Source organism: Typopeltis vanoorti, chromosome 26, assembly GCF_054136105.1.
Source record: "Typopeltis vanoorti isolate ZY-2024b chromosome 26, IOZ_Tvanoo_1.0, whole genome shotgun sequence".
NCBI classification, from domain to species: Eukaryota; Metazoa; Arthropoda; class Arachnida; order Uropygi; family Thelyphonidae; genus Typopeltis; species Typopeltis vanoorti.
The window spans coordinates 26,873,077-26,897,641 of NC_143574.1; the positions used below are offsets into that span (position 1 = coordinate 26,873,077).

Genomic DNA, 24,565 nt, shown 5'->3' on the forward strand with positions numbered 1-24,565 from the left:
AATAAGGTAGGTGTATAAAATGGATGAATGAAGAAATGAGAAAGTAGTTTGGAAGAAGGCACTAGAGCAGCACAAGATGAGTAATACTAGCCATTTGCCTAAGGAATACAACGAGTAAGTAACAAAGACAACTTCTTGGTAAAGATAGGAAAAGTGCAGTATGTACAGTAATTAATTATCAAATTCCTGCCATGTACCCTCGATTTTCCTCCAAATCTGTCTGTTACTTGTCAAGACTCCAACATTATCAGATTTTATGTTTCTATCATCTAAGGTACTTTGTACAGTATCAATCCTCCTTGTCTTGGTCTTCCTCTGGGTAGTTTTCCTGCCAATCTTGCAGAGAACACTTGTTTTGCTAATCTTTCCTCAACCATTCTATTTAAGTGACCATACCACCTGAGATTAACTCTGCTAACGCATTCCTGGATGCTTACAATGTCAAATTCTCTCCTAATATCCTCGTTTTTAATATGATATTGCCATTGACACCATCTGTTCACACTTCTAACTTTCTCAGGACTTTCATATCTGCGGTCTCTAGTCTTTGGTCAAGTGTTTTATTTCTGACCCAGCTCTCAGATCCATAAGTTAAAACTGGTTTGAACACTGTCTTGTATATAGACAATTTAGTGTTCTGACTAATTTCTCTCTTATTCCATATGAATTTATTCAATTGACTTCCTACCATACCAGCTTTGTTGATTCTGTTGTCTATCTCCATATTTAATTTACCATCTTCACTAAAAATCGTGCCTAAGTAGCTGAAATGTTTCACTTGTTCCACATTCTCCGTTCACAAGGCAGTTGACATTTTCAACGATTCTGTCTATTTTCATTGTCTTTGTCTTTTTATTGCTGACCTTCATACCATATCTATTACAACATTTATTCAATTTAGTCAGGGAATCTTGCAGACTTGTAGTGGATTTATTTAGAAATATAACATCATCCACTTAAAGCAAAGAGCTGACATTAACATCTAAAATCTTAATATCATGTTTAATACCACTTTCCTTCATAATGTGATCCATATAGATAGTGAATAACAGATGGGATAAAGTACACCCTTGTCTCACACTAGATTTAACATTAAACCATTTTCCTATACTTCCTTCAATTCTAACTGCTGACCTACAACTCAAATAAAGACTAAGTATTGCTTGATATAATGCCCCATTGCCACCATATGACTGTAGCGATGATGATGCCTTTTCCAGATCGACAAAACTAAAATATAGATCTTTGTTATATTCCCATGCTTTTTCAACTATCTGTCGTAAAGTGAAGATCTGATCCTGACAGCCTCTATTTGGCCTGAATCCAGCTTGTTCTTCACCAAGCTTTTCTTCCACAATTTTTCTCAACCGTTTTTCAAGTATACTTGCATATATCTTACCAGGAACACTCAGTAGGGAAATAAATCTGTAATTCTCACATTCAGTTTTATTTCCCTTTTTATATATGGGTACTATGAGAGCTCTACTCCAATCAGCTGGAATTCGTCCCTCTGTCCAGGCTTTCTGAACTGTGCAGTGCAGCCACTGTAAGATTTTTATACCACCATACTTCAGCATTTCTGGTTGAATATCATCTATTCCTGTTGCCTTTCCACATTTCAAGCCTTTGATGGCTTTTTCTACTTCAAGTATGGATATGTATTCATGACTGTATGCATGTTGAGTGTTTTTTTTACCACTGTGCTAGCACCGCTTGTTTCGATTAGCAAATTTTCGAAATAATTACTCCATACTTCAAGGATATCTTTCTTTTTTCTCCTGTTTTCATCTCACTCTATCATCTCTAACTCCTTTTACATCACTCTTTCCTCCATTTCTAAGCTTCTTCAACAACCTCCAGAATATTTTTGTCACCTTCTTGATATTTATTTTCTATGTTCTTGCCAAAGTCCTCCCGTGACTTTTGTTTAGCTAGTTTTACACAGTGTTTAGATTTCTTACATTTGTCTCTGTATTCTCTAAGACCACAATCTGACTTATTTGCCAGGAACTTTTGATATGCGTTCTTCTTTTCCTTCACTGCCTCTTTAACTTCCTGTGTCCACCATGGAGTTCAGATTTTTCTATCCTTGCAGACAAATCGCCACGTGCCTCTCTGGCTGAATCAATCAGTGTTTTCTTCAAGGCTTGTCACTGAATCTCTAAGGTTTGGTTGCACTTCTCAAACTCTTTCTTTTTTTTTTTCAATAATCTTTGTGTATTTTAGTCTACAGTTCACATCTGAGAGCTGTTCAACTTTTATCTGCTTTAAAACCTTCTTACATGTCATTCTTTTCAATATGAAATTCAATTTTATCTTGCTCAAGACTAAATAGTGATCAATTCCAATTTCAAATCCTCTGTACACTCTGGTGTCCTGCACAAGGGAGAAAACATCATTATCAACAATAACATGGTCAATGAGACTTTTCTTATTCCTTGCTTCTTCTCTCCATGTGAATTTGTGCACATTTTTATGTTGGAACATGGTGTTAGTAATAACTTGGCTATGTCCTGAGCAGAAATCCAACAGGTATTTGCCATTATTATTAGCTTTGCTCTTTTCTCCAAATTTTCCCAAAATATTTTTGTATGGCTGACAATCATTGGGGGAGACCACACTCCTACCAGGAGCGTCCCCAGGGTGGCGGATGGGGGAAACCCAAATGGGTTGCTCTGAATAAAGAATAAAGAGCCATGGACCAAAGGATGTAGCAGAGGTATGGCAAGCTGGCTACATTATTATGCCAGTAACTTTCATGAGCAGGAGAAAGTCTACAAACCGAGATAGTGCTACTGCGTACGGGACAACCGACGCGCCTACTCAAAGACCACATAGAGTAGGTGAGAAACTAGCAATGTGGTCAGCCAAGGATGTGAAACATGTAACCACCCTCAACATAAGATCACTATACCGACCTGGAAAATTACAATTAGTCCAGGAAAATTTAAAAAGACTGAAATGGAGAGCCTGTGTAGCTCAGTGGATGTGGCGTTTGCACACCACCGCGCTTGGCCGCGCGAAGGAAGTCTTGGTCTCGAGTCTGGTCGGCGACTAGAGGAAATTTTTCTAAGCCTTTTTTCGACCAGTTCCCGAGTTAGTCGATCTCTGGCACGGGCAAGCAGGTTTTTCCTCCCGGAAACTCGGGTTTTTCGTCCTGTAAACTCAAGAAAATCGACCGTAAAACCCACATTATTTCAGACATTAAATATATTGTGTTAGGGTTAGGGACCACGAGATGGAGGCACATTTGAGCCGTCTCTCTTCACTGCGCATCGCTTAATTAGTGATAGCCTTGGGCCATCTGTCTCTGATTGGGTACCAGTGGAGATTGAACTGCCCACTCAGTCTCCAAAAAGTTAGATAGGGCTAAATGGCCTCGCCTACTCCCGTATACGGGAATAAAAAGGCGTTAGCTGATTTTTAAAAAAAAAAAGAAATGGAGTATTTTAGGTTTATCAGAGACACATTGGTGCGGAGATGGATTCACGAGAAGGAAGACTGTACTTCTCAGGAAGAAAAGATAACATACACAGAGAAGGAGTTGCATTACTAATTGAAAAGAAACTTACACACTCAGTAATTGAAATAAACCCAGTCTCTCCTAGAATAATAACAGTCAAACTTCAAGCAAAAGAAAAAGGTCAAACAATTAAAATAATCCAAATATATGCACCAGACAGTAACCATTCAGAGGAAGAAATAGAAAATTTCTATGAAGAACTACAACAGGAAATAGATAATCCCAAAAATAGAGAACTCATGATAGTGATGGAAGATTTTAATGCTAAAATAGGACAGTTCACAGCAGACAAAAAAGATGTGATGGGGAAATTTGGATACGTAGAGCTTAACGACAGAGGAGAACAATTACTCCACTTCTGTAAAGCAAACGACGATCTAATGATTACAAACACATTGTTCCATCAACGCCCTAATAATAAATATACATGGACATCCCCAGATGGTAATATAAAGAACTGCATAGACTATATCATCATAAACAAACAATGGAAAAGATCAGTAAATAATGTACAAACATTAAGAAGTTTTGATTTTGACACTGACCACGAAATATTAACTGCCAAAGTGAAGATAAAATTCAACAGGAAAAGTATTATCAGAAAAGAAGAAAACATCAACCTATCAAAACTAAAAGATAGCTCAAGCAGAAGTCTATTTTTAGAACAGACGTGCTTGAAATTAAAACCCTCCATCTTACAGAACAGTGGAAAATTCTGGGAAGAAGGGAAAGAAACAGTGTTATCAATTGCAAAAGACACTAGGTTCCAAACCCAAAATAAACAAACAGTGGATAACCCAAGAAATCATAGCTACCATAGAAGAGAAAAGAGAGGCCAAGATACTTGTAAACCAACAAAACAATGAAGAGAATAGAGAAAAATACAGAGCACTAAAAAATAAAGTTGATAACCTATGCAAAAAAGCCAAAGAAAATGGTTAGAAGAAAAAGCTAAGAAATGCCAAGAAGCATACCAACAAAACAACCTAAAAGTCTTCCATGATACTGTAAGAGAAATTACAAAGGAATTCTCAGCAAAAGCAGTAACAATGATGAACAACAAGATGACTGAAACCGGGAATATTGAATATATAAGAAAAATCTGGTCAAACCATTTTAAGACTATCTTCCACCAAGGAAACAAAACTACAATGCCAACAATAGAAGAAAATAATGATCACCCAAAAATTTTACAAAGAAGAAGTTAGATACGCAATAAAACAGATGAAAAACAAAGCACCAGGCATTGATACTATCCCTACTGAACTGTGGTCATATGGAGGCAGCATATCAATAGAATATTTAACAACCCTATTCAATAAAATACTACAAACAGGAGAGATCCTAGATGATTGGAGAACTGGAAAGATCATCTCAATATACAAGAAAGGAGACAAAAGAGACTGCAGAAATTACAGACCAATCAATTTACTCCCTCACACCTATAAAATATTCATAAGAATTATACAAAATAGATTAAAAAACACCTACGAAGAAATGATAGGCATAGAACAAGCTGGTTTCCGAGGAAACTATTCAACAATAGACCAAATTTTCACATTGCACCAACTAGCAGAACTCAGCTGGGAAGACCATAAAGAACTATATTGTTGTTTTGTGGACTTTAAACAAGCTTTCGATAACATCAACAGGGAAATCCTTCTCAAAATTCTACTAGAAAAAGCAATAGACAAATATATAATACAGTTTCTGATAATATATTACTCTAAGACAAATGCAATAATTAAAAAGGACACACTCACAACAGAACCCATAGAGATCCAAAAAAGGAGTAATGCAAGGATGCCCATTATCCCCATGCCTATTCAACATATATCTAGAAGAAGTTGTAAAGAAAGCAATAGACAATGAGCCTGGAATCAATGTCAATGGTTTAAACATAAATAATATCAAATATGCAGATGATCTCGTCCTTCTTGCAAGAACCCCAAATGAACTACAAAAGTTGATCAACAAGCTAAATGAAACCTGTAAAACATATGACATGACAATAAATATACAAAAGACAAAAGTGATGAAAATAGGGAGGAACAGAACTACCATCTCAGCCACCCTAAACGGAGAACAATTAGAACAAGTAGACAACTTCATATACCTTGGATCAAAACTAACAGAAACAATAGATGAACTCAAAACAATCAAACAGAATAGCGATAGGATGGACCACCATGGGAAAATTACAGAAAATCTGGAAAACAAACAAGATATCTAAACAAGCCAAAATCAAATTATATGAAGCAATAATTATACCAACAGTCATCTATGGAGCAGAAGCGTGGACAGTTAAAAAAAGAGAGGAGAAAAAAACTGCTGGCATTTGAAATGAAATGCTTAAGAAAAATAAACAGAACAAGTTGGATAGAAAAGAAAACAAACATCACAGTCAAACAAGAACTATTGTATAAAATAAACAATAATAGAAAAAATTAGGAAACAACAACTGAGATGGCTTGGACACACTGTATGCATGGATGCAGACAGACTTCCTAATGTCCTAATCAATACTTTACCAACAGAAAAAAGAAGACCTGGAAGACCAAGAATTACCTGGCTGAAATTAATAAAGAACATCTCGGGATGCAGAACATATAAGGAACTTTTTCGAACAGCAAGGAATAGAGAAGACTGGAAGATCCTGCTCAAGAGAAGACTCAACCCGGAAGAGAAGAAGAAGAGACAATTATTTCCTACTCTGCTATTTAGATCCACAACAAGGACCAACTTTTCGTTTTATTGTGTCAGCTGCTTTCTCTAAAGCATAGGTAGTAAACAGCAGGCCGCATGCTGCCCGTAACGTGATTTGGTGCAGCCTGCGGAAGGATAAAAACTATGTTAAATTATATGTATTATCAATTTAGCTATTAGTTTTGACCGCAGATTTTTGACTGATATACTAGTTATATTCATTATTTCTGATGACGGAAATTCATCATCAGAAATAATGACCACCTACAGGATTTGTTATGAATATAGTCATCATAGTTGAAAATCGACTTTGATGAACTTGTTGCCGCACACGAATGTCCACAGTGTTCTCATTAATTTGTGTTACATGTAAAAAACCAGAAATATGCAATTAAATTTAATAACTTATATTTAAATCAATCAAGTATTTTATATTGTTCTCCCAGTAGTAAAATGATTTAACAAATATAGTAATTCAATATATATAACTATTGCCTTGAAAAAATGCAGTTTATTTTTAAGTTCTGTCTAAAAGTGTGTGGCACATGACGCTACCACTCATCATATATTGGCCCTCGTATAGAATGAAGTTGGCCATGCTGCTCTAAAACATCAAAAAATTCCTCCATTTCTACCTTAGTAGAACCTTCTGTGGGACCATAGGCACAAATAAGTCACGCTGTCCAGTTCTCCATTCTCATATTTGCCCACATCACTATACTTGAGACTGCCTGCCATTCAAGAAGATTAGCCTTGTATTTCGTGTTGAATACTATGGCTACTCCTTTTCCTTGATTATCATTGCCTGAATATAACATTTTGTATTTATTGCTCAGAAAGATGTCACCAGTTTGTCTTTTTTTGTTTCAGTCACCCCTATTATGTCGATCTAGTACTTATCTAATTCCTCATCTAGCTCCATTTCTTTGTCATTCAGGCTTCTTATGTTGATAGTACCAATCTTTAACTTTGGTGATGTTGAGTTGGGGGGGGTTCAGATTTGTTCCAGTAGCTGACTTTTCACTGTTCACCCTGGTTCCCTGGCAAAAACAACGGGGCGTTGTTTATCCGGACCATGCCCCAGCCGGCATGAAATTTTATCATGTTATACCATCATTTTGTATTTTGGTTAAACTATTAAGAATACAATTTGGTCGGCTAAATCCCAAATTGGCAGTCCACCCTTGTTCGTTCAGTGTCCAGGTAGATACCCAACAGGGTGCACCACGAGAAGGTGAGGATTGGACATTAAGTCAGAAGCCCTGATCGGTTCTCCTCATTCCTTTAAAGGCTATGTGGAGGTCTCCTCTCAGTTATATAGCTGTGACCATTAAGCACCCCTCGGCAATTAATTAATGAGCCCAAACGAAAGGATAATACTGAAAATGAATAAACATTATGAGAATTTGAGAGCAGTGGAAAGGAAAGCCACTGATGGTCATTGAGCAAAGGGTATGAGGAAGTGAGTAAACCTGATGTCAGATAAGGCTATAGGACCTGAAAATACATCAGGTGTGTTCAAGGGCATGTTCCAGGAAGTTAACAACAGCTTAATGTACCTCTGTAATATGAGTCAGACTGGCAACAGTTTCATAAATTTTTCTACTTCATAAAGGAGAGGGTATGAAATTAAGGTTTTGAATTATAGGCCAAGCTGTTTGTTTGGAGTGGATTAAGATTCAGAACTCGGTTGGCAACAGCAGCATTTCTCTGAGGGGCAGCACAAGTTTGCAAAAATAAGGATCTACCATTAGCAATGTGCTTAGTTATTACAACAAAGTGAAAAATGGAGTGGACAAAGAGGATACATACACAGTGATATATATTGATTTTGCAAAAGTTATTGTTAGATTGCAACATGACAAGCTGATAATAAAACTGGAAGGGGGGGGGGGGGGATAACAGATTGTGTGCTGGATTGGAAACAGGTGTTTGATAGGTATCAGTAAGTTGTGTATGGAGGAGCAATAACTCAGATGAAGGAAGTCACCAGTGGTGTGCACAAGGGTGTGTTTTGGGACATCTGTTAATTTGTACGTAAATCATATTGGGAAAGGCTTGAATGATGATATACAGTTGTTCACAGAGGAAGTTGAAAAGAAACTATCAGGAATAGAATGAATGGCCTTACAAGAGGACTTCAAAAGTAGCAGATTATTCTGGGAATCTGAACACATGTAAAAAAATTCTACATTTAAATTCAACTTTAATATAAAACTTTAACCACACGTCTTTTTTTTTTTTTTTTAAATTTTAATACCTATAAAACTTTGTGGTTCCTCTCTGAGAAATGAGGTTGATCATACATCACTCACTATCAGTCCTTAAAACAATTTGTTTTCTAATAAAAATTTGCAACTTACACTGTAGGCTACCATAGTTAAAATACATTCCTCCTTCTGATGTCAAAGATACTATGTGCATTATTTCACTTTCCAACAGTTTATAGATTTGAATTTCACTACAAGTATGGACAACTGGAAATGTCTTTTGATAGATGTTAGATTGTAACACCACCACCCTGCTTACTGAATTCCCAAAGTGGTCTGAAAGTCCCATGTTTGGTCACAAGCACAAAGTTTTGTGTGTGTTAGCCCACTCACGGTACTAATAATAATGTACACCAGTTTAAAGGCTTTTGTGAGTGCGTTTCACACACACACACACACACACACACACACACACACACACACACACACACACACACACACACACACACACACACACACACAAAAGAATGCATATTAAATTAAAATTTAATAAAAACAATTTTTCCCTACAACACAACTTACTTATAATCAATTTCTCCATGAGCTGATGCCCAGCCATCTTGAGAATCATTCTGTAATATTTCATCAAAACCTTTCAGATCCTTTTCAGTAATAATTGCTGCAGGACGTTGGTATGCTTCCTCTTCTGTAAGAGGCCGTGCTACAGATCTTGTCCTATAAAAAAAAATACATATCATTATGTGTACAAGAATGAACTATTAAGTGCAGTGTTTAGAGGTACAATAATTTTAAAAATTTATGCAATTCTAAATATTGCTCAATATTGGCTTATCCAAATATACAAGACTCTAGGAGTATAGGGACAAGCATGCTGATTATCTTATTGTGCAGATTTATTTTTCTTCTGTATAGTATGTGAATATAAACAAAATCTTAAAAATAAGAGAATTTGTAAAACAGTGTGCATATTCAAACTTGCTATAACTCTTTGGGATCACAAAATTGCTTATGTGTGGATCGCAACTTGCTATCAATTCTGCAAAGTGTTGCTCCTCTGGGTCTCTGACATCTTATACCGATAGTTTCTTTTCTTTTTTTTTTTTTCTTTTTTTTTTAATGAAATACATTCAGCTCACTATAAAACTACCAGAAAGCCTAGTCAAAACTCTGAATTGTACATAATGCTCTTCAAAGATATCCACATTTTAATTCTTTCCACAAAAACAAATATTAACTACATTAAATATGTAGACAACCCTCTTTCAGAATCTAGAGCAGATTTGTAAAATACAAAATAAAGAATGCAAAATTTATGGAAATAGGAAGAGAGGAGAGAAAGAAAATTCAAAAGTCAGAAAATCATATACTTGAGCAGGTAAAGAAATTTACCTTGACAACAAAAAAATCTCTATAAAAGTCATTATTCCTACTCTGACATATGGAGCTGAGAAATGAAGACAGGAGAGGTAAAAAGAAGAAGAAAAAAAAATCAGAGCACTTGCAATGATATACTTGAGAATAACTCATGGCCAGAAAAAAAAAAAAAAAAGTGAACAAGTCAAAAAGTAAATAAACCACAAAGAAGATATTATAGATATAACTGCAAGAAGATTGTTTGGACACTTTCAGGTAACATTTTTTCAGAGATTATTGAATATAGCTTTGAAAGGAATAAATGGAGGAAATTAACAATTTGGCTATATTGATTGAAGAAAGTCACAATGAGCCAGTTTGAGAGAGAGAGAGAGAGAGATGTGGGACAATTTATTCATAGGGGACTCAACCCATCATCTGATGGTTGATAAAGAAGCAACTGAGCCTAACAAGTAAGTAGATTTTAGTAACCATCCTCAACTACCTTTGACTAACCAGCAAAAGTCAGACCTTACGGTTCACAGATTCAAACTTTTTTTGATCACCAGGGATAGGTTCTTAACCTCAAGGTTTGGCGTGAGGTTCTTGTGTTATTATATCACAAGAACTGGGAATGGAGTATTAATTTTTTTCCACTTTCCATGTAAAACTGCACCTAAAACTCCTTTTTAAAAAGTTCTTGTCCATGAGATCATCTGCCTACAAATTATTCTTGGACGCTGGAGAGTTTTAATGAAATTTTAAATTAATTCTTATATCTGTTGAACCATTTCAATTTTAATTTCAAGTGGACAATTTGCAGTAGTTCAAAGGAAAAAATATGTTGAAATTACATATTGCAACACCTACTCTGGTTTGATGGAATTTAATAAAATTGTATGACGAAAAGTGCTTGTTCAGGTGTGTTCTAAGGGAACACACCTAAACAAGCACTTTTCGTCATAAAATGCATGGTCCGAACTCAAGTGGTGAAGCACTAGGGTTAGCAACCACTGTGTCAGGAAATGAAGAAACACAAGAATGACAGAGGAGATTTGAAACAATTGCAGAAATTACAGAACATAAATTAAAGAATTCTATTGAACAAATTACAGAAGCTGCTCAGAAGAGCGACCACCAATATTAATGAAGGCTTCACACCTTCGACGTAGTGGTTGGTGTACATTTGCGAAAACACCAGGTATTTCTTGTACAGCAGCAGCAGAAATCCTGGCAATAAGGTCCACATTGGAATCGATAGGGCTATCGCAGATCAGGATTTCATATGGCCCAATAGGAAAAAGTCCAGGCATGAGCGATCGGGCAATTGTGGCAGCCAAGCGATGAAACCACCCGACCAATCCATCGTCCTAGAAATGTTGCATCCAAGGCGTTCCTCACATCCATGCTGAAATGGGGTGGCGCTCCGTCATATTGGAACCACGTGTTTGAATGTTTGCTGGAACAGGGTTCAGTAATTCTGGCAAGACTTCTTGTAAAAATATGAAGTACGTTCTCCCATTCAGTCGTGCTGCAGAAGGTATGGGCCAATCAAATGGTCATGTAGGATTCCAGCCCAAACATTTATGGAGAAACACCACTGGTACGAATGTGGATATGTGGAGTGCAGATTTCTGCTCACCCACACATAATAATTGTGAGTATTAAAAATGCCCTCACGTGTAAAGGTGCATTCGTCAGTGAATAAGACGTGCATCAAAGTCCAGCTGCACTGCAGTCTGCTGCAGGAACCACTGTGCAAAATCCACATGAGGCCGGTAATCTGCAGATGTCAAGGCATGCACCCTCTGCATGGTAGGGGTGTAATCATTCGTCTCGTAGAACTCGCCACACCGTCGATTGGGGCACACATACAGCATGGGAAATTGCTCGCGTGCTACATTCAGGACGATCTGCAACCCTATGTAGAATTTCCTCTGTAACACGTGGTGTCCTCACACTCCTTGCACGCCCTGTATCCTACATGCTGCTGACAAAGGAGCCCATTTCGCACAGATACCGGTGCAATCGCTGAGAGGTTTTACAATCAGGCACGTGTCTGGTCGGAAAGCGCTCTCGGTACAGTCTTTGGGCTTCCCTCGCATTCCCATCCGCAGATCCGTAAATGAAATTCATGTCAGCCTTCTCCTGATTTGTGAAAGAATCCATCCTGTTTGCACTCCACAGTAGAAATAACGACTGCAAAAACCAGCGCTTATAATAAGTGTTCACTGAAAAGTGTCCTCTAGCTGCTTGAGTTCAGACCGTGCATTGTATGGTGAAAAGTGCTCGTTTAGATGTGTTCTAACACCGCTTAAAGTTTGGCCCAAAAGTTCTGAATCGCCCTGTATACTACAATATGCTCACAATGTTCAATTTTGATTCCATTGGGTTATTTATATGGGCAAAATGATTTGAACAGATACTAAACATTTTGCACTACACAGTGATGAAATTTGATAAACTGGTATTTAAGTTCTATTAAAAATGAATGAAAAACCAAAACTAAATAATGCAATCAAATAATCTTATTAGCAAAATGATGCCTATAGTACTTAAGCTAAATGCTCTGCTCAAACTTTTGACACACTTAATTAACCAAGTAACATATTTATATCCAAACTCTTTAGACTTAACTTTCAAAAGTTAAATGAACTTTATTTTAAAAAAAATAAAATAAAAGGACAGAGCCTTTCTGGCTCAGCTGATAAAACCAATACCCTCTGCTCAGAAAGACCCATGATGGAATCCCATCTGAGATACAAATAAATTTTATAAGGGCTTTTTAAATGAAGATATGCCAGCCATTCTCATATAGATTTCTTACTCCTAGAAATTTCAGACCACTCATCCCAAAAGATAAACCAAAGAGAATACCTGCAATATGATAGACATAGTATATTATGAATTAAAATTAGCTACCATACAGGACCGCTGCTTTCATGGAAAAAGGTTACTTTGTTCTCGCAGTTGACTGAGCACTACACATTAAGAGGAGGATAAAATAAAACACCTGAGCCCACTAACCATCAGCCTTTAGCAGTTCACACTTTTTGGCTAAGCTTATATGCTCACTTTTTGCATGACATTTTAATTTCCCAACAGATTGATTTGTTCATTAATTCAATTCATCTCGCTTTTTCTTCATGTACTGTCCAGTGGTCTGTTACATGATAGAAAGATGATCAAGAAGGAGGAGAAATTTAGGGTATATACTATAATGATTGATTGCCATATCTAAACAAAATTTTCCTTTGACAATTTGTGTTCTTTCCTGCATGTGTGTTCGCAGCCTTATACATATTTAAACATGCTGCTGTAACAATGTAAACAATTATGTGTAACTTTTTACAAATGATTTCAGAGATATCAGTTAAATTTAAAAAACTGATATTTCTCTAGCGTAACACTAGCACTGTCACAGTGTTCAAACAAAGAGTTAAACAAATTTAACATCAAGTCAAGTCACATTTGCAATGGAAGCATCCTCGTCTTCAAAGACGAGGATGCTTTATGGTTAATATTATGTTAACCATAAAAGGTTAACATAATATTAAAAAAAAAAATTCATATTTCATATATTTAGATTGGTTTTATGCAAAAAGTCTGTACAATTCTTCAAATAATCACAAATTTGAAGGAAATGCAGTTAAGCAAATTATTTCTTGCCATCTGACAAAATTGTTAGTGGTTATGCCACAATACAGATTATAAACTTTCCTAAGGTCTAATGGCAGATCCACTGCTTGGACTGAAGTAAAAGACCATATGAACAAGGAATTTTGTATACACCAGGGAGAAGCCAACTCCAAAAAAAAGTAATTTCCAAGCAAAAGATTGAAAACTCGAGTTTTCATAAGATGAGAACAATTCTTTCAGAAACAGCTTTGACATAAACTGTTATCCTTTTATTCTCAGCAGAGGATTGGGTTAAGCAAATAATATACTGTAACATATATATTATTCTTCTTCTCTCTCTTCCATGTGGATGATGAGGCTGAATGAATTCTTTCCACTTTTGCCTGTCCCTGAAGAGCCTGAACAATTCTGCCCAGTTTGGTGTCGCATGTTGTGATTTGATTTTCAGGTCCTCTTTTATTTTGCCTATCCATTCAATTCTGGGACACTCTTTGGATCTTTTACCTTCCATCGTTGTATACAGGACTTTAGTTTTCTGTGTCCATTCTGGTCACATGGCCAAACCACAGTCTTCTTTCTTGGATTTTGTCTATTATTGTTATTTCTTGTTTTAGTCATTTCCTTATGACTTCGTTTGTTAGTCTATTCAGCAGAGATACTCCAAGTAAACTTCTTACCATCCCATTTCAGTAGTTAATTTTTTTAATATTATTATAATAATGTAATATTATGTTATATATATATATATATATATATATATAAGAACACCATAGTGGACTCAGGAAGTTAAAGAAGCAGAAAAACAGTCATACCAAAAGTTCTAGCAAATTAAATTGACAGGTGCCCTAAGTGAATACAGAGATATATGTATGAAAGCTAAGTAAAAGTACCTAAACAAAAGTCATGGGAAGACTTTAGTAAGAGTATGGAAAATAAATATCAAGAAGGTGGCAAGATGTTTTCAAGGCTATTGAAGAAATGAAGATAAGCATATACTATAAAAGGAATCAAAGATTAAAAAGGTGACATGAAAGCTGAAGATAAGGATATTCTACGTCTGGAGTAATTACTTTGCATTTCTCTTGAAAAGTTTCTACATATATGAAACTGGTACAGTTTCACTGCTTGGCTCGATTTTCAAAGAGGATTACATATCAATACTTGAGGTAGAAAAAGCTGTCAAAAACTTGAAATGTGAAAAGGCAGCTGGAGTAGATTATATTCTACCAAGAATGCTTTAGTGTGGAGGTATAATAAAAGTTTTGCTGTGGCTGCACTCCATAAATCAGAGAACGAACCTGGACACAGAAGGTTGAATTCCCAATGATGAGAGTAGAGTTCTCATAGTAGCCATTTATAAAAACAGGGAATAAACCTGAACATGACAATTACAGAGGAAATTTCTCTACTAAGTGTTCCAGGTAAGATTTATGCAAGAATACTTGCAAAAGATTGTGCAAGTGAAACTTGGAGAAGAACAAGCTGGGTTCAGACCAAACAGAGGTTGTAAATATTAGATTTTCGCTTTAAGACAAATAATTGAGAAATCGTGAGAATATGAAAAGGACACCTGTACTTAAGTTTTGTAGATCTGGAAAATCATATGAGAAGATGCAAAGAGATAAGCTTTTCAAAAATTGCAGTTTTATGGAGTGAATGGAACAATGCACAGGGCAATACATAGTCTACATTTAAGTTCTAAGTCGTCAGAATTGAAGGAAATACAGGAAGATGGTTTCATGTGAAATCAGGTGTAAGACAAGGATGCACATCATCTCCACTCTTATTCGTCATTTCTATGAACCACATTATGAAAGAAAGTGACATTAAACCTGATAATAAAATATATCAAACTTAGCTCTTTGCCTCATGCAGATGTTATACTCCTAAACACATCCAGTGCAGGTCTCAAGAATTCTCTAACAAAACTGAATGAATTTGGCATGAAAATCAGCAATAAAGAGACCAAAACTATGAAAATAGGCAGGAACATAGAAAACTTCAACTGCATTCTGAATGGAGATCCTATAGACCAAGTAAAATATTTCAGCTGTTTAGGCAGTTTTTAGTGAAGATGGTATTTTAAATCTGGAAATAGACAATAGAATAAGCAAAGCTGGTATGGTGGGTAGCCAGCTGAATCTTCTTCTTATTGTGCTATCTTCTATCGAAGGTCAGTGACCATCTTGGCGAACAAACTGCGCTCTTGTGCTAATCTGAGCAGTTGTGCACTGCTCTTTCCTATCCACGTCTTGATATTGTCAAACCATGATATTCTTTTTCTTCCTCTAGTTCCTTTGCCATCAATTCTTCCTACCAAAATAGTTTGTAGAAGTTGGTATTTGCTGTTTCTCATGATGTGTCCAAGATATGATATTTTTCGTTTCTTGATTATTTGTACAAGATGTTTAGCTTTGCCAATGGATTTTAAGACATCTTCATTGGTAATTTTTTCTGTCCATGACATCTCAAAGGCTTCGATTTTCTTGATGGTTGTCGCCTTCAATGTCCATGTTTCAACTCCATAGAGCAGAATAGACCACACGTAGCATTTCAGCATCTGACTTCCATGTTTAGGTCTTTATTGCAGAATACTGTTCTCATTTTCATGAAGGACTGCCGTGCAACTTCAATCCTTGTCTTTATATCTATTTCTGGATCCCACCGTTCATTAAGCCAGCAACCAAGATATTTATATCTTGACACTTGATCAATATTTTTCCCATTGAGTGTCAATTTCATTGATGGCTGGATGTTTGCTGATGATCATGTATTTTGTCTTGTTGATGTTTATATTTATTCCCATTCTTTGGCTTTCTATGTATACTCTGTCAATGAGTTTTTGGAGATCCATAATGTTATCTGCAATTAGCACGGTGTCATCTGCATATCGTAGGTTGTTAACAATCTTTCCATTTATTGCGATTCCCTCTGGACATTCTTCCAATGCTTTTTTAAAGATTACCTCTGCATATATGTTGAACAGGAGTGGTGAGAGCACACATCCTTGTCTCACTCCTCTTTTGATGTTAATATCACTGGTGCTAATGTTGTCTAATTGAACGGTAGCTGACTGATTCCAATACAGATTTGTTATTAGTCTTATGTCTTGTTCGTCTAGCCTTATTTGTTGAAGGATTTCTATTAGGTTGGTGTGTCTGACTTTGTCGAATGCTTTTTCAAAATCTATGAAACACATAAAGACAGATTTCTGTTTTTCTATGCATTTTTGTATCAATATTTGGGTACAGAAAAGGGCCTCTCTAGTACCAAAACCATTCCGAAAGCCGAATTGTGTTTCACTTAGAGTTTCTTCACTTTTTCTATAAATGCGATTCTGAATTCTGAATATTCAAAAATATTTTTAATGTTTGGCTCATTAGACTAATAATGTCTGAAGTCACCACAGGACACCACAGCTGAATAAAAGAGAGAAATTAGCCAAAACACCAAACTAGATAGTGTTCAAGCCAGTTTTAAGTTACGATCTGAGAGATGGGTTAGGAACAAAAACAAACTTGATCAAAGACTAGAGACCACAGATATGAGGGTTCTGAGAAAAATTAAGAGAGTGAAAACCAATGGCAGAATCATATTGAAAATGAAGATATTAGAAAGGAACTTGACATTATTAGTATTCAAGAATGTGTAACCAAAGCTAATCTAAGGTGGTATTGGCCACTTAAACAAATGTTTGATGTTAAGATGGCAGGAAAGAGATCCAGAGGAAGACCAAGGTCTAGTAGACTGATTCAGTCAGAACTGTCTTAGAAGAATGAAATGATAGATATGACAATATTGGAGTGCTTATAAGTAATAGATTAATTTGGAGGAAAACTGTTGATAGGAGATTAATAATAATGTAGTGCTGTCATAGTAACCTGAATACCCTGAGTACATATCAGGAAACTGGTGATATGTTATTATATAAAACAATGTTTTGTATAAATCAAGGGTAAAACAATTCTGGATACTAGTAATCAAGTAAAAATCCAGTGTTCTAAGAGGATTTTGTTCTAATAGAATTCAGAGAACAGATCCCCCCCCCCCCCCCCAGCTGAAACAAAAAATCAGAAGAAATAAAATGGCCTTTGGGTTGAAAAGACCTGGCTAGAATACTGGATAACTACACAAATCCACACAAAAGTAATCACAATGCATCAAAGATAGAGCAACTGTTCAAAAGTATAAATAAAGAAAGGCCATGATGTTCATTAATGACATGTACCCCAGCCAGCAATGTGTTTTACAGAGATATAAACCTCAACTTTCTGGGAAGGAAAATCCTCCCATCTTGATACGAGAATGGCTTAATTCTCTACATGAAAATTTCTTAAAGCTTCCTGACAATCTATATGAGATATGAACCAAGGCTTTACAAAAGCCAAGTATCAATTCTGTGTTAACATGACATATGCACAATAAAAGTACGCTTTATACACAGATACACTCTAGTAATTCAGACAATGCATAAAACAGAATTAAGTAGTACAAGAAGTACTAGTGACAATGTCTTGGGAGCCATGCATGCAATTCAGTCAATAAATTCAGTAAGATAATTTGTACAGTGTGTAAGTCTAAATGTTTACTTGCCTGTTTTCTGGATAAGGATATGGTTGCCGTGGTGGTGGTGGTGGAGGTGGTGGCATTCCCGAATAATTAGAAGGATAGCCACCAGGTCCACTTGGAAAACTGTTCCTTCCATACATCTGAAATTCAATCATTCATTATGCATCAATAGTTTTATAACCAAGATATACGTTCACTTAATATATTATATTGTTAACATAATATATTACAGTCAAATAAACATCTAAGAAAAAAAAATTGATGTTTTGTAATGAATAAAAAAATTTTTTTTGGAATACAAGACTACATTAGTAAAGTGATCTAAGACTGCACGCCACCACATATCAAAAACAGGAAAGGATAGAGAAAGAATATGGCAACAAAATTATGCACATATAATAAAAACATAACCAGCTTCAAGTTTTTGTTCAGGATTTTTTTTTTTTTTTTTAAATCTCAAATGAACACTGATTCAAAAAAAGATACATCGATTCTTGTACAGAAATTGATCATCTGATATATAACTGTTTTTTAATATTTGATTTCATTAAAAATTTTGCTTGTAAATGTATGATGCCACAGAAATTAGATCTGAAATAATGATAAACAAAAATTCAGTGACAAGCAGATGCAAGTGTAACATTTGCATGAGATAATTTTCTAGCACTCTGAAAGGTGGTGGTATGGTGTATCAGATGATGGCACAGCCAACATTAGTAATTCTACTCCCATCCAAGAGCATCATTAAAACAAAGATCCTTATTAGAAAATCAAAACTGATTCATTGTATTCAGAGAAAGATCTCACATGAAATGTTGGAGAAGATATAATATGGATAAATAGAAATTAATGGAGACATGTGAACCTATTGATAATTTTTGAAGACTTCAGTTGGTGGTGCTGTGTACACTGTGTAGAGAAGACTGCTCCTTAAAATAGAGGGGATAGGTGAAATGGGAGAAGAAAAGAAGTCTGGTGCATTAAACTATAAAAAGATGATGGGATGTTGCCATTCATGTATAAACATGAATAGTGGAAAGCAAAGGAATGATGGATGCCAGTTCAGAAGAGTGCACATGGAAGTACACATAGAAGAAAGCTGAGATGGATTATATGCCGAGACAGTAGTTGAAGTAAGAAGGTTTGTGGATTAGTCGGCCTGTCTTCTCTGCATGGAATTAATATTTAAGGAGGTCCTTGAGGCTCCACCCCAAATTACACATGAAGAGTACTCTAAGACTGATTAGGTTTGAGATATATAAAGATAGAGGCTGAGGAGCCACCTAGGAAAAGGTGGCTCCTCAGCCTCTGCTAGGAAAGACTAAATAAACGTCACTCCCAAAAACAGAGATCTGGTCTGTCTGGTGATTTACACAGTATCAAGGTTAAGTGACAGCGAATTAAACTAACAAAATAGGATAAGGATAATTATTTCAAGCAAAATTTCCTTTTTGCCTGAGGAAAAAAAAAGGCAGATCCATGTTTGTAGTCCATGTCAGTGTTGGTAGCACTGATTGTGACATGGTTATCTCACCCTACTGGAGAATAACATGGTCTGTTTAAAAAAGCATCTGTTGTTAAAAGTCAAACTTGGGATGTCTGAGTACCATCAGATTTGTCGATGAGGAGGAAAAGTAGACGAAACCATGACAGAGTTATTTATCATTGAGAGACATATATAAGAGAAAGAGTATGTAAGAGAACAGCCCTTAGGCATTGCACTGGTGCAGAAGTCCAAAATATCCATACTTTAGACATATCTGATTATTATTCATAACTGTGCTTTGTAGTGTCAATGTCAGAAGAAAATTTATTGGACTCACTAATGTTCTGCTGGATTTCTAAACAGCATGTTCATAGCACAAAGCTCTTAGCGTGTAGAAACAATTTAAACTGAACACATATTGATGCCCTATCAAATAAAAACAAAGTTAATTCATAAGTCTAGCTAAATGTGGTCTTAGAATGACTGCCCTCAGATTTAAAAAGAAATTCTTTTTTACATAAGGATGAGTCACAATTGTTCCAAAGGGGTGGGGGGATGGCGGCTGCTCACACATTTGTTCAAAATTATTACTAAACATTTGTATAAAAAAAATGTTTGCAATGAAGGCTTAACTAAATAAAAGAAGTCTCTAAAATTTTTCATCCTAATGCTGTCTAAATTGATATACTTCCTATTAATGTCAAACTTTATACTTAAAAAGATTCTTGATCAAATCTGGCCTCTGAGTTTTGCTTCATCAGCAAAACTACTCATTTTGCTGATGAAGAATGCTAGAAATCAGTGTTTTGTAGAAAGAGGATCACTAGCAAATATCCTTTAGTATTGTACCCATGGGATTCTTAAGTCAGGAAATATTTTTTGTAGTTTGTTATACCACTTTACTAGACCTAATTGCATACTGAAAGAAGCTTAATCTGAAAATTTGTGTTTTGAACAGAATGAAAACTTCTTGATGAAAATGTAAACAGATTTAATAATTATATGAATTAAACAGTAAACTAGAGAAAAAGCTTTTAATGAACACAATGCATTTTTGAAAGGAATGAAAAACATTTAATGCATCAATATTTCTTCTTGCCATGTAGAATAGCAAAGTTTTAACACACAACAAAAAAATAATAAAATAAATAAGTGAAACACATGGAAAAAAGGCCAGCATCCTAAAGAGGTGTGGTACCTTTGTGGGCACCTGTTAGAGACTTCAGTTGTAAACTGGGATCTTGAAGGATTAGTGTTTCCCATATTTTGGGAATTTTTATGCAATTCAGAATCTGCAGCTGTCCTTAGTAATTCAAAATTTTCTGAGGGAAGCTGGAGTTTCTAGTTTTTCTCTTCTAAACTTGCTGCAATGGAGCATGCCCCTACCCCACCCCAAACTGATTCTGTGAGTAGCGCATGGGCTGTAAGATCCAATTAACCCACAAGCCAAAGATTAATTGCTGTGATATAAAATACATATAAAAGTGAGTATACAAAAATGTTGTCACAAAATGCAATTTTATTTTCTGAGATAATTTAAATAAGTGGTTTTATAAAAAGCATGCTAATAGCTTATCTTTAAACTACCAATCAGAACCAAACTTAAATATTCATAACAAAGATCCTATTTCCCTAAAGCAGATCGAGGCCAGCATGAACAATAGGTTTCTGGTCCAATCTGTCAACATCCAAGTTATTTAAACTTCTGTTAAAAGATCAGGCCTTTTTCTTTGATTCTTGTTATTAATGAAATATGGTACTGGAATTCTATCTCCTGAATATATATTTTTTTTTTCTTCCAGATTATATTTTTCCCCCAAACACTTATTTTTGTTTGAAGAATCAGATAAAACAAAATTTTAAAAAAATTATGTAAATATAGAAGCAGTCACATCAAATTAAGCTAACCAATACAACTACTCTCAGCAGAATGTGATAGTTATTGTATTGCAGATTCATGTATTAGAATATAGGATGCATTAAAAAAAAAAGTGAGAAATGCTTTAATTTTGAATGATGGGGAGAAAATTCAGTTATATAACAACAAATTCAATGTCAAAAAAAAAACTAACCATTCACAGTCAAAGCACGTTATGTTATTTAATGCTCTTTTTGTCTTAATTTTATAGAAGTCACAACATCCCCCCCCCCCAATTACAGTGTAAACATAAAATTTCCAATGAATATATAAGGTAGCAGTTTCAATACTGTTCCCATATGTTATGTAATACTGAATTATACTGATAATGATATGGATTGCTCTGTAGCTGAAGTTATAAAATTTAGAAACCTTTTTCTAATTGTGTTTTCATCTCAATAGTGATCCTACCAGGAGGTAATTTATTTCCTACATGCTCCACTGCACACACACACACACACATTACATGTAGCTTCTAAATAACTGATTAACATTTATATTTTTGTATCAATATTCATATTCCCATTTATATTTTTACATCTATATGTGTATATATTCCTACATATATTTACACCATCTAATCCAAACATGAGTAATTTATATTACATTGCAATGACTGGAAGTTGATCCTATTGGTAAAACTAAACAATTCTGAGTAATACTTCTGGATAACTTGAAAAGTTGTACATAGTACTAATGTACTAGGAGTTGGATTTAAGTATTTTAGTTGAACAGTTTGGAATGAAAAACAGTATTTTGCATAATCTTAAGTCAAAAGTGGATAAATACAGATGGCATTTTTAAGCGCCTCTGCAGCACAATTGGAAGAACAATGGTGTATTGCACCCTTCAATTAGAAAAGGCCTAAGTTCGTTTCTCGTCATGATGAGAAGAATCTTTATATGAACTTTTTCAATTGAAGGTGAGTTAGCCGATCTCACACGGAGATAGCAGGGTTTTTCATCCCGCTTACAAACGAATCGGCCCATCAGAACACATGCAATGTACAGACAAAAAATACTAGCTGTGGTGGTCGTTGTGGGCAGTAGATGCCGTTGATGTAGGTGATTGGTAGTAGAGGAGACAGAGTTAAACAGTAGGTGTCCTCCTGCGATGAGTCTTCGGACTCCTTGGAGGCATCATGAATAATAATAATAACACCTTTCAGTTTTCACACAGGCCATTTGTCTCCTGAAGTGATGTGTTTCATTAGGGGAATACCAGTAACTGAAAAGTTCGAAAATTTGCAATACCTACCTTCAGCACCAGCTGGCATAATATATCAAATCATACCTCTGCCTCTAAAAAAACTAGGCATTCTTTCCACTCAAGCTACTAACTGTATACAAATCCAAAACCAGAGTTCAGAAGATGTCAGCCAGTCATACAGTAAGTGATCAACAGTCTGTTGAAGGTGTGGACAACAAAGGCATAACAGCAATTCCAGAATATGGCATCTATGTATGTAGTGTCTCAATTTTCCATGTCCCATTAATAGCATTGTTAAATCTGAAGAGATGGCATCTATTTTCAGCCAGAATCTGATTGTATTACTTGGAAAGAATTGTTCTTTCCACAAGTTCGTGCTTATTTCTTCTGCAAGTGTTTTTATAGCAGATTTTGAGTGCTTTTGGTAACCTATTCTAATGGTCTGACTATAGCTGCTTCTTTAGCCAGATGATCTTCTCTCTAGTTTTCAGCTATCCCAGTATGCACCATCATCCAGCAGAACTTAATAATTTCTCATCCATCTAGAGTGAGATTCCTTACCAGTGTTGGATTGTAATTTCTGCTCAATCATGTTTTATCATCTTATAACTCTCTCTCGTTGGTATTTACTAGTTGAAGGCTGCTATATCAATCGAATATGAAGAAAATGTTTATTATATTGCGCCACTCCATATTCGATTGATATATCAGCCTACAACTAGTAAATACCAACAAGAGAGAGTTATAAGATGATAAAACATGATTGAGCAGAAATTACAATCCAACACTGGTAAGGAATCTCACTCTAGATGGATGAGAAATTAAGTTCTGCTGGATGATGGTGCATACTGGGATAGCTGAAAACTAGAGAGATCATCTGGCTAAAGAAGCAGCTATAGTCAGACCATTCGAGATTCCTAAATTACATCAAATAGGATTTGCAGTATTCTCGTTCAGTCAATGAACACTTAATTCAATAATATCGCATTTATCACTTGAAGAGGGAAAAGTCTTAGCACATCATACGTTGAATCTTGATTCGCTGAATACAGCAACTAGGAATAATTTACTTTCGGCGGAATTAATTTTTGTTACTTCTCACGAAGTATAGTAAAGGTAATCTTACCCAGATAGCTTCATCACATCTTAAGAAGATCGAACAATAATTTTAAAGTCCTTGTTGACTTTTACTTTATAGTAACACAAATTTAAAAGAATTTTCCACTTCCGAGACTGATTTATAGACTAGGGAGAATATAACCTTTATGCACTTGGTTTAAATTATCTACCTATTTCTTCTTTTCTTATATACGTATTATCCTATTTCCTGCACTATTCCACTGCTAGGCATTAGGAAGTTTTGGTATAAATCCAACTCAGAAAAAGGTAAGTTAAAATACCAAGTGAATCTCAGTCCTTTTAATTCCGTTTTCGGCACGTCAAAATTCTCCCCAGTCTCCAGCTACCGTTTTCATACCCACTCCTTCCTTTTTCCTGCCAATAACTGGTTCTCACCGGTTAGGCTCACATCAGACTTGTTTTTCCCTTCGTATATAGTAGTTCACGTTCCAACACACGCTAGGAGAAATTTGCAGGTTTTCTCACAACAACCAATCAAATGATATCACAAAGAATCTTCTGGATATATTAAAATTACATACATACATTACAGTTTCTAATATTATTATTAAAATAAAGCAAATAAAATAAATGGCACTTTAATATAGACGCATTTCATGTCTATAATATATTTAAAAATTACATAAATAAAATTAACAAAACTAAAAAGGAATTCATGAATAACATTTTATAAGCAAGAGACTAACAAAATAAATTTAAATAAATCTGCTTATGATATGGTAGTCTTGTTAATTATGAATGAAGTATTATTAATTATAAATATCTTCATTCACAATTTAACACCAGATTTC

At 35.3% G+C, this 24,565-nt stretch overlaps 1 protein-coding gene across 4 annotated transcripts in view; it reads right to left on the minus strand.

Moving 5' to 3' along the window:
* Positions 1-24,565, minus strand: part of LOC150092429 (uncharacterized) — a 366,960-nt gene that overhangs the window by 245,564 nt on the left and 96,831 nt on the right. For all 4 annotated transcript variants that reach the window (XM_090415095.1, XM_090415093.1, XM_090415094.1 and 1 more), the window contains exons 7-8: positions 18,046-18,161; positions 9,022-9,174 (exon numbers count right to left, since the gene is read on the minus strand). In XM_090415095.1, coding sequence (XP_090271221.1) covers positions 9,022-9,174; positions 18,046-18,161 — 269 coding nt within the window. The remainder of the gene's footprint in view (positions 1-9,021; positions 9,175-18,045; positions 18,162-24,565) is intronic.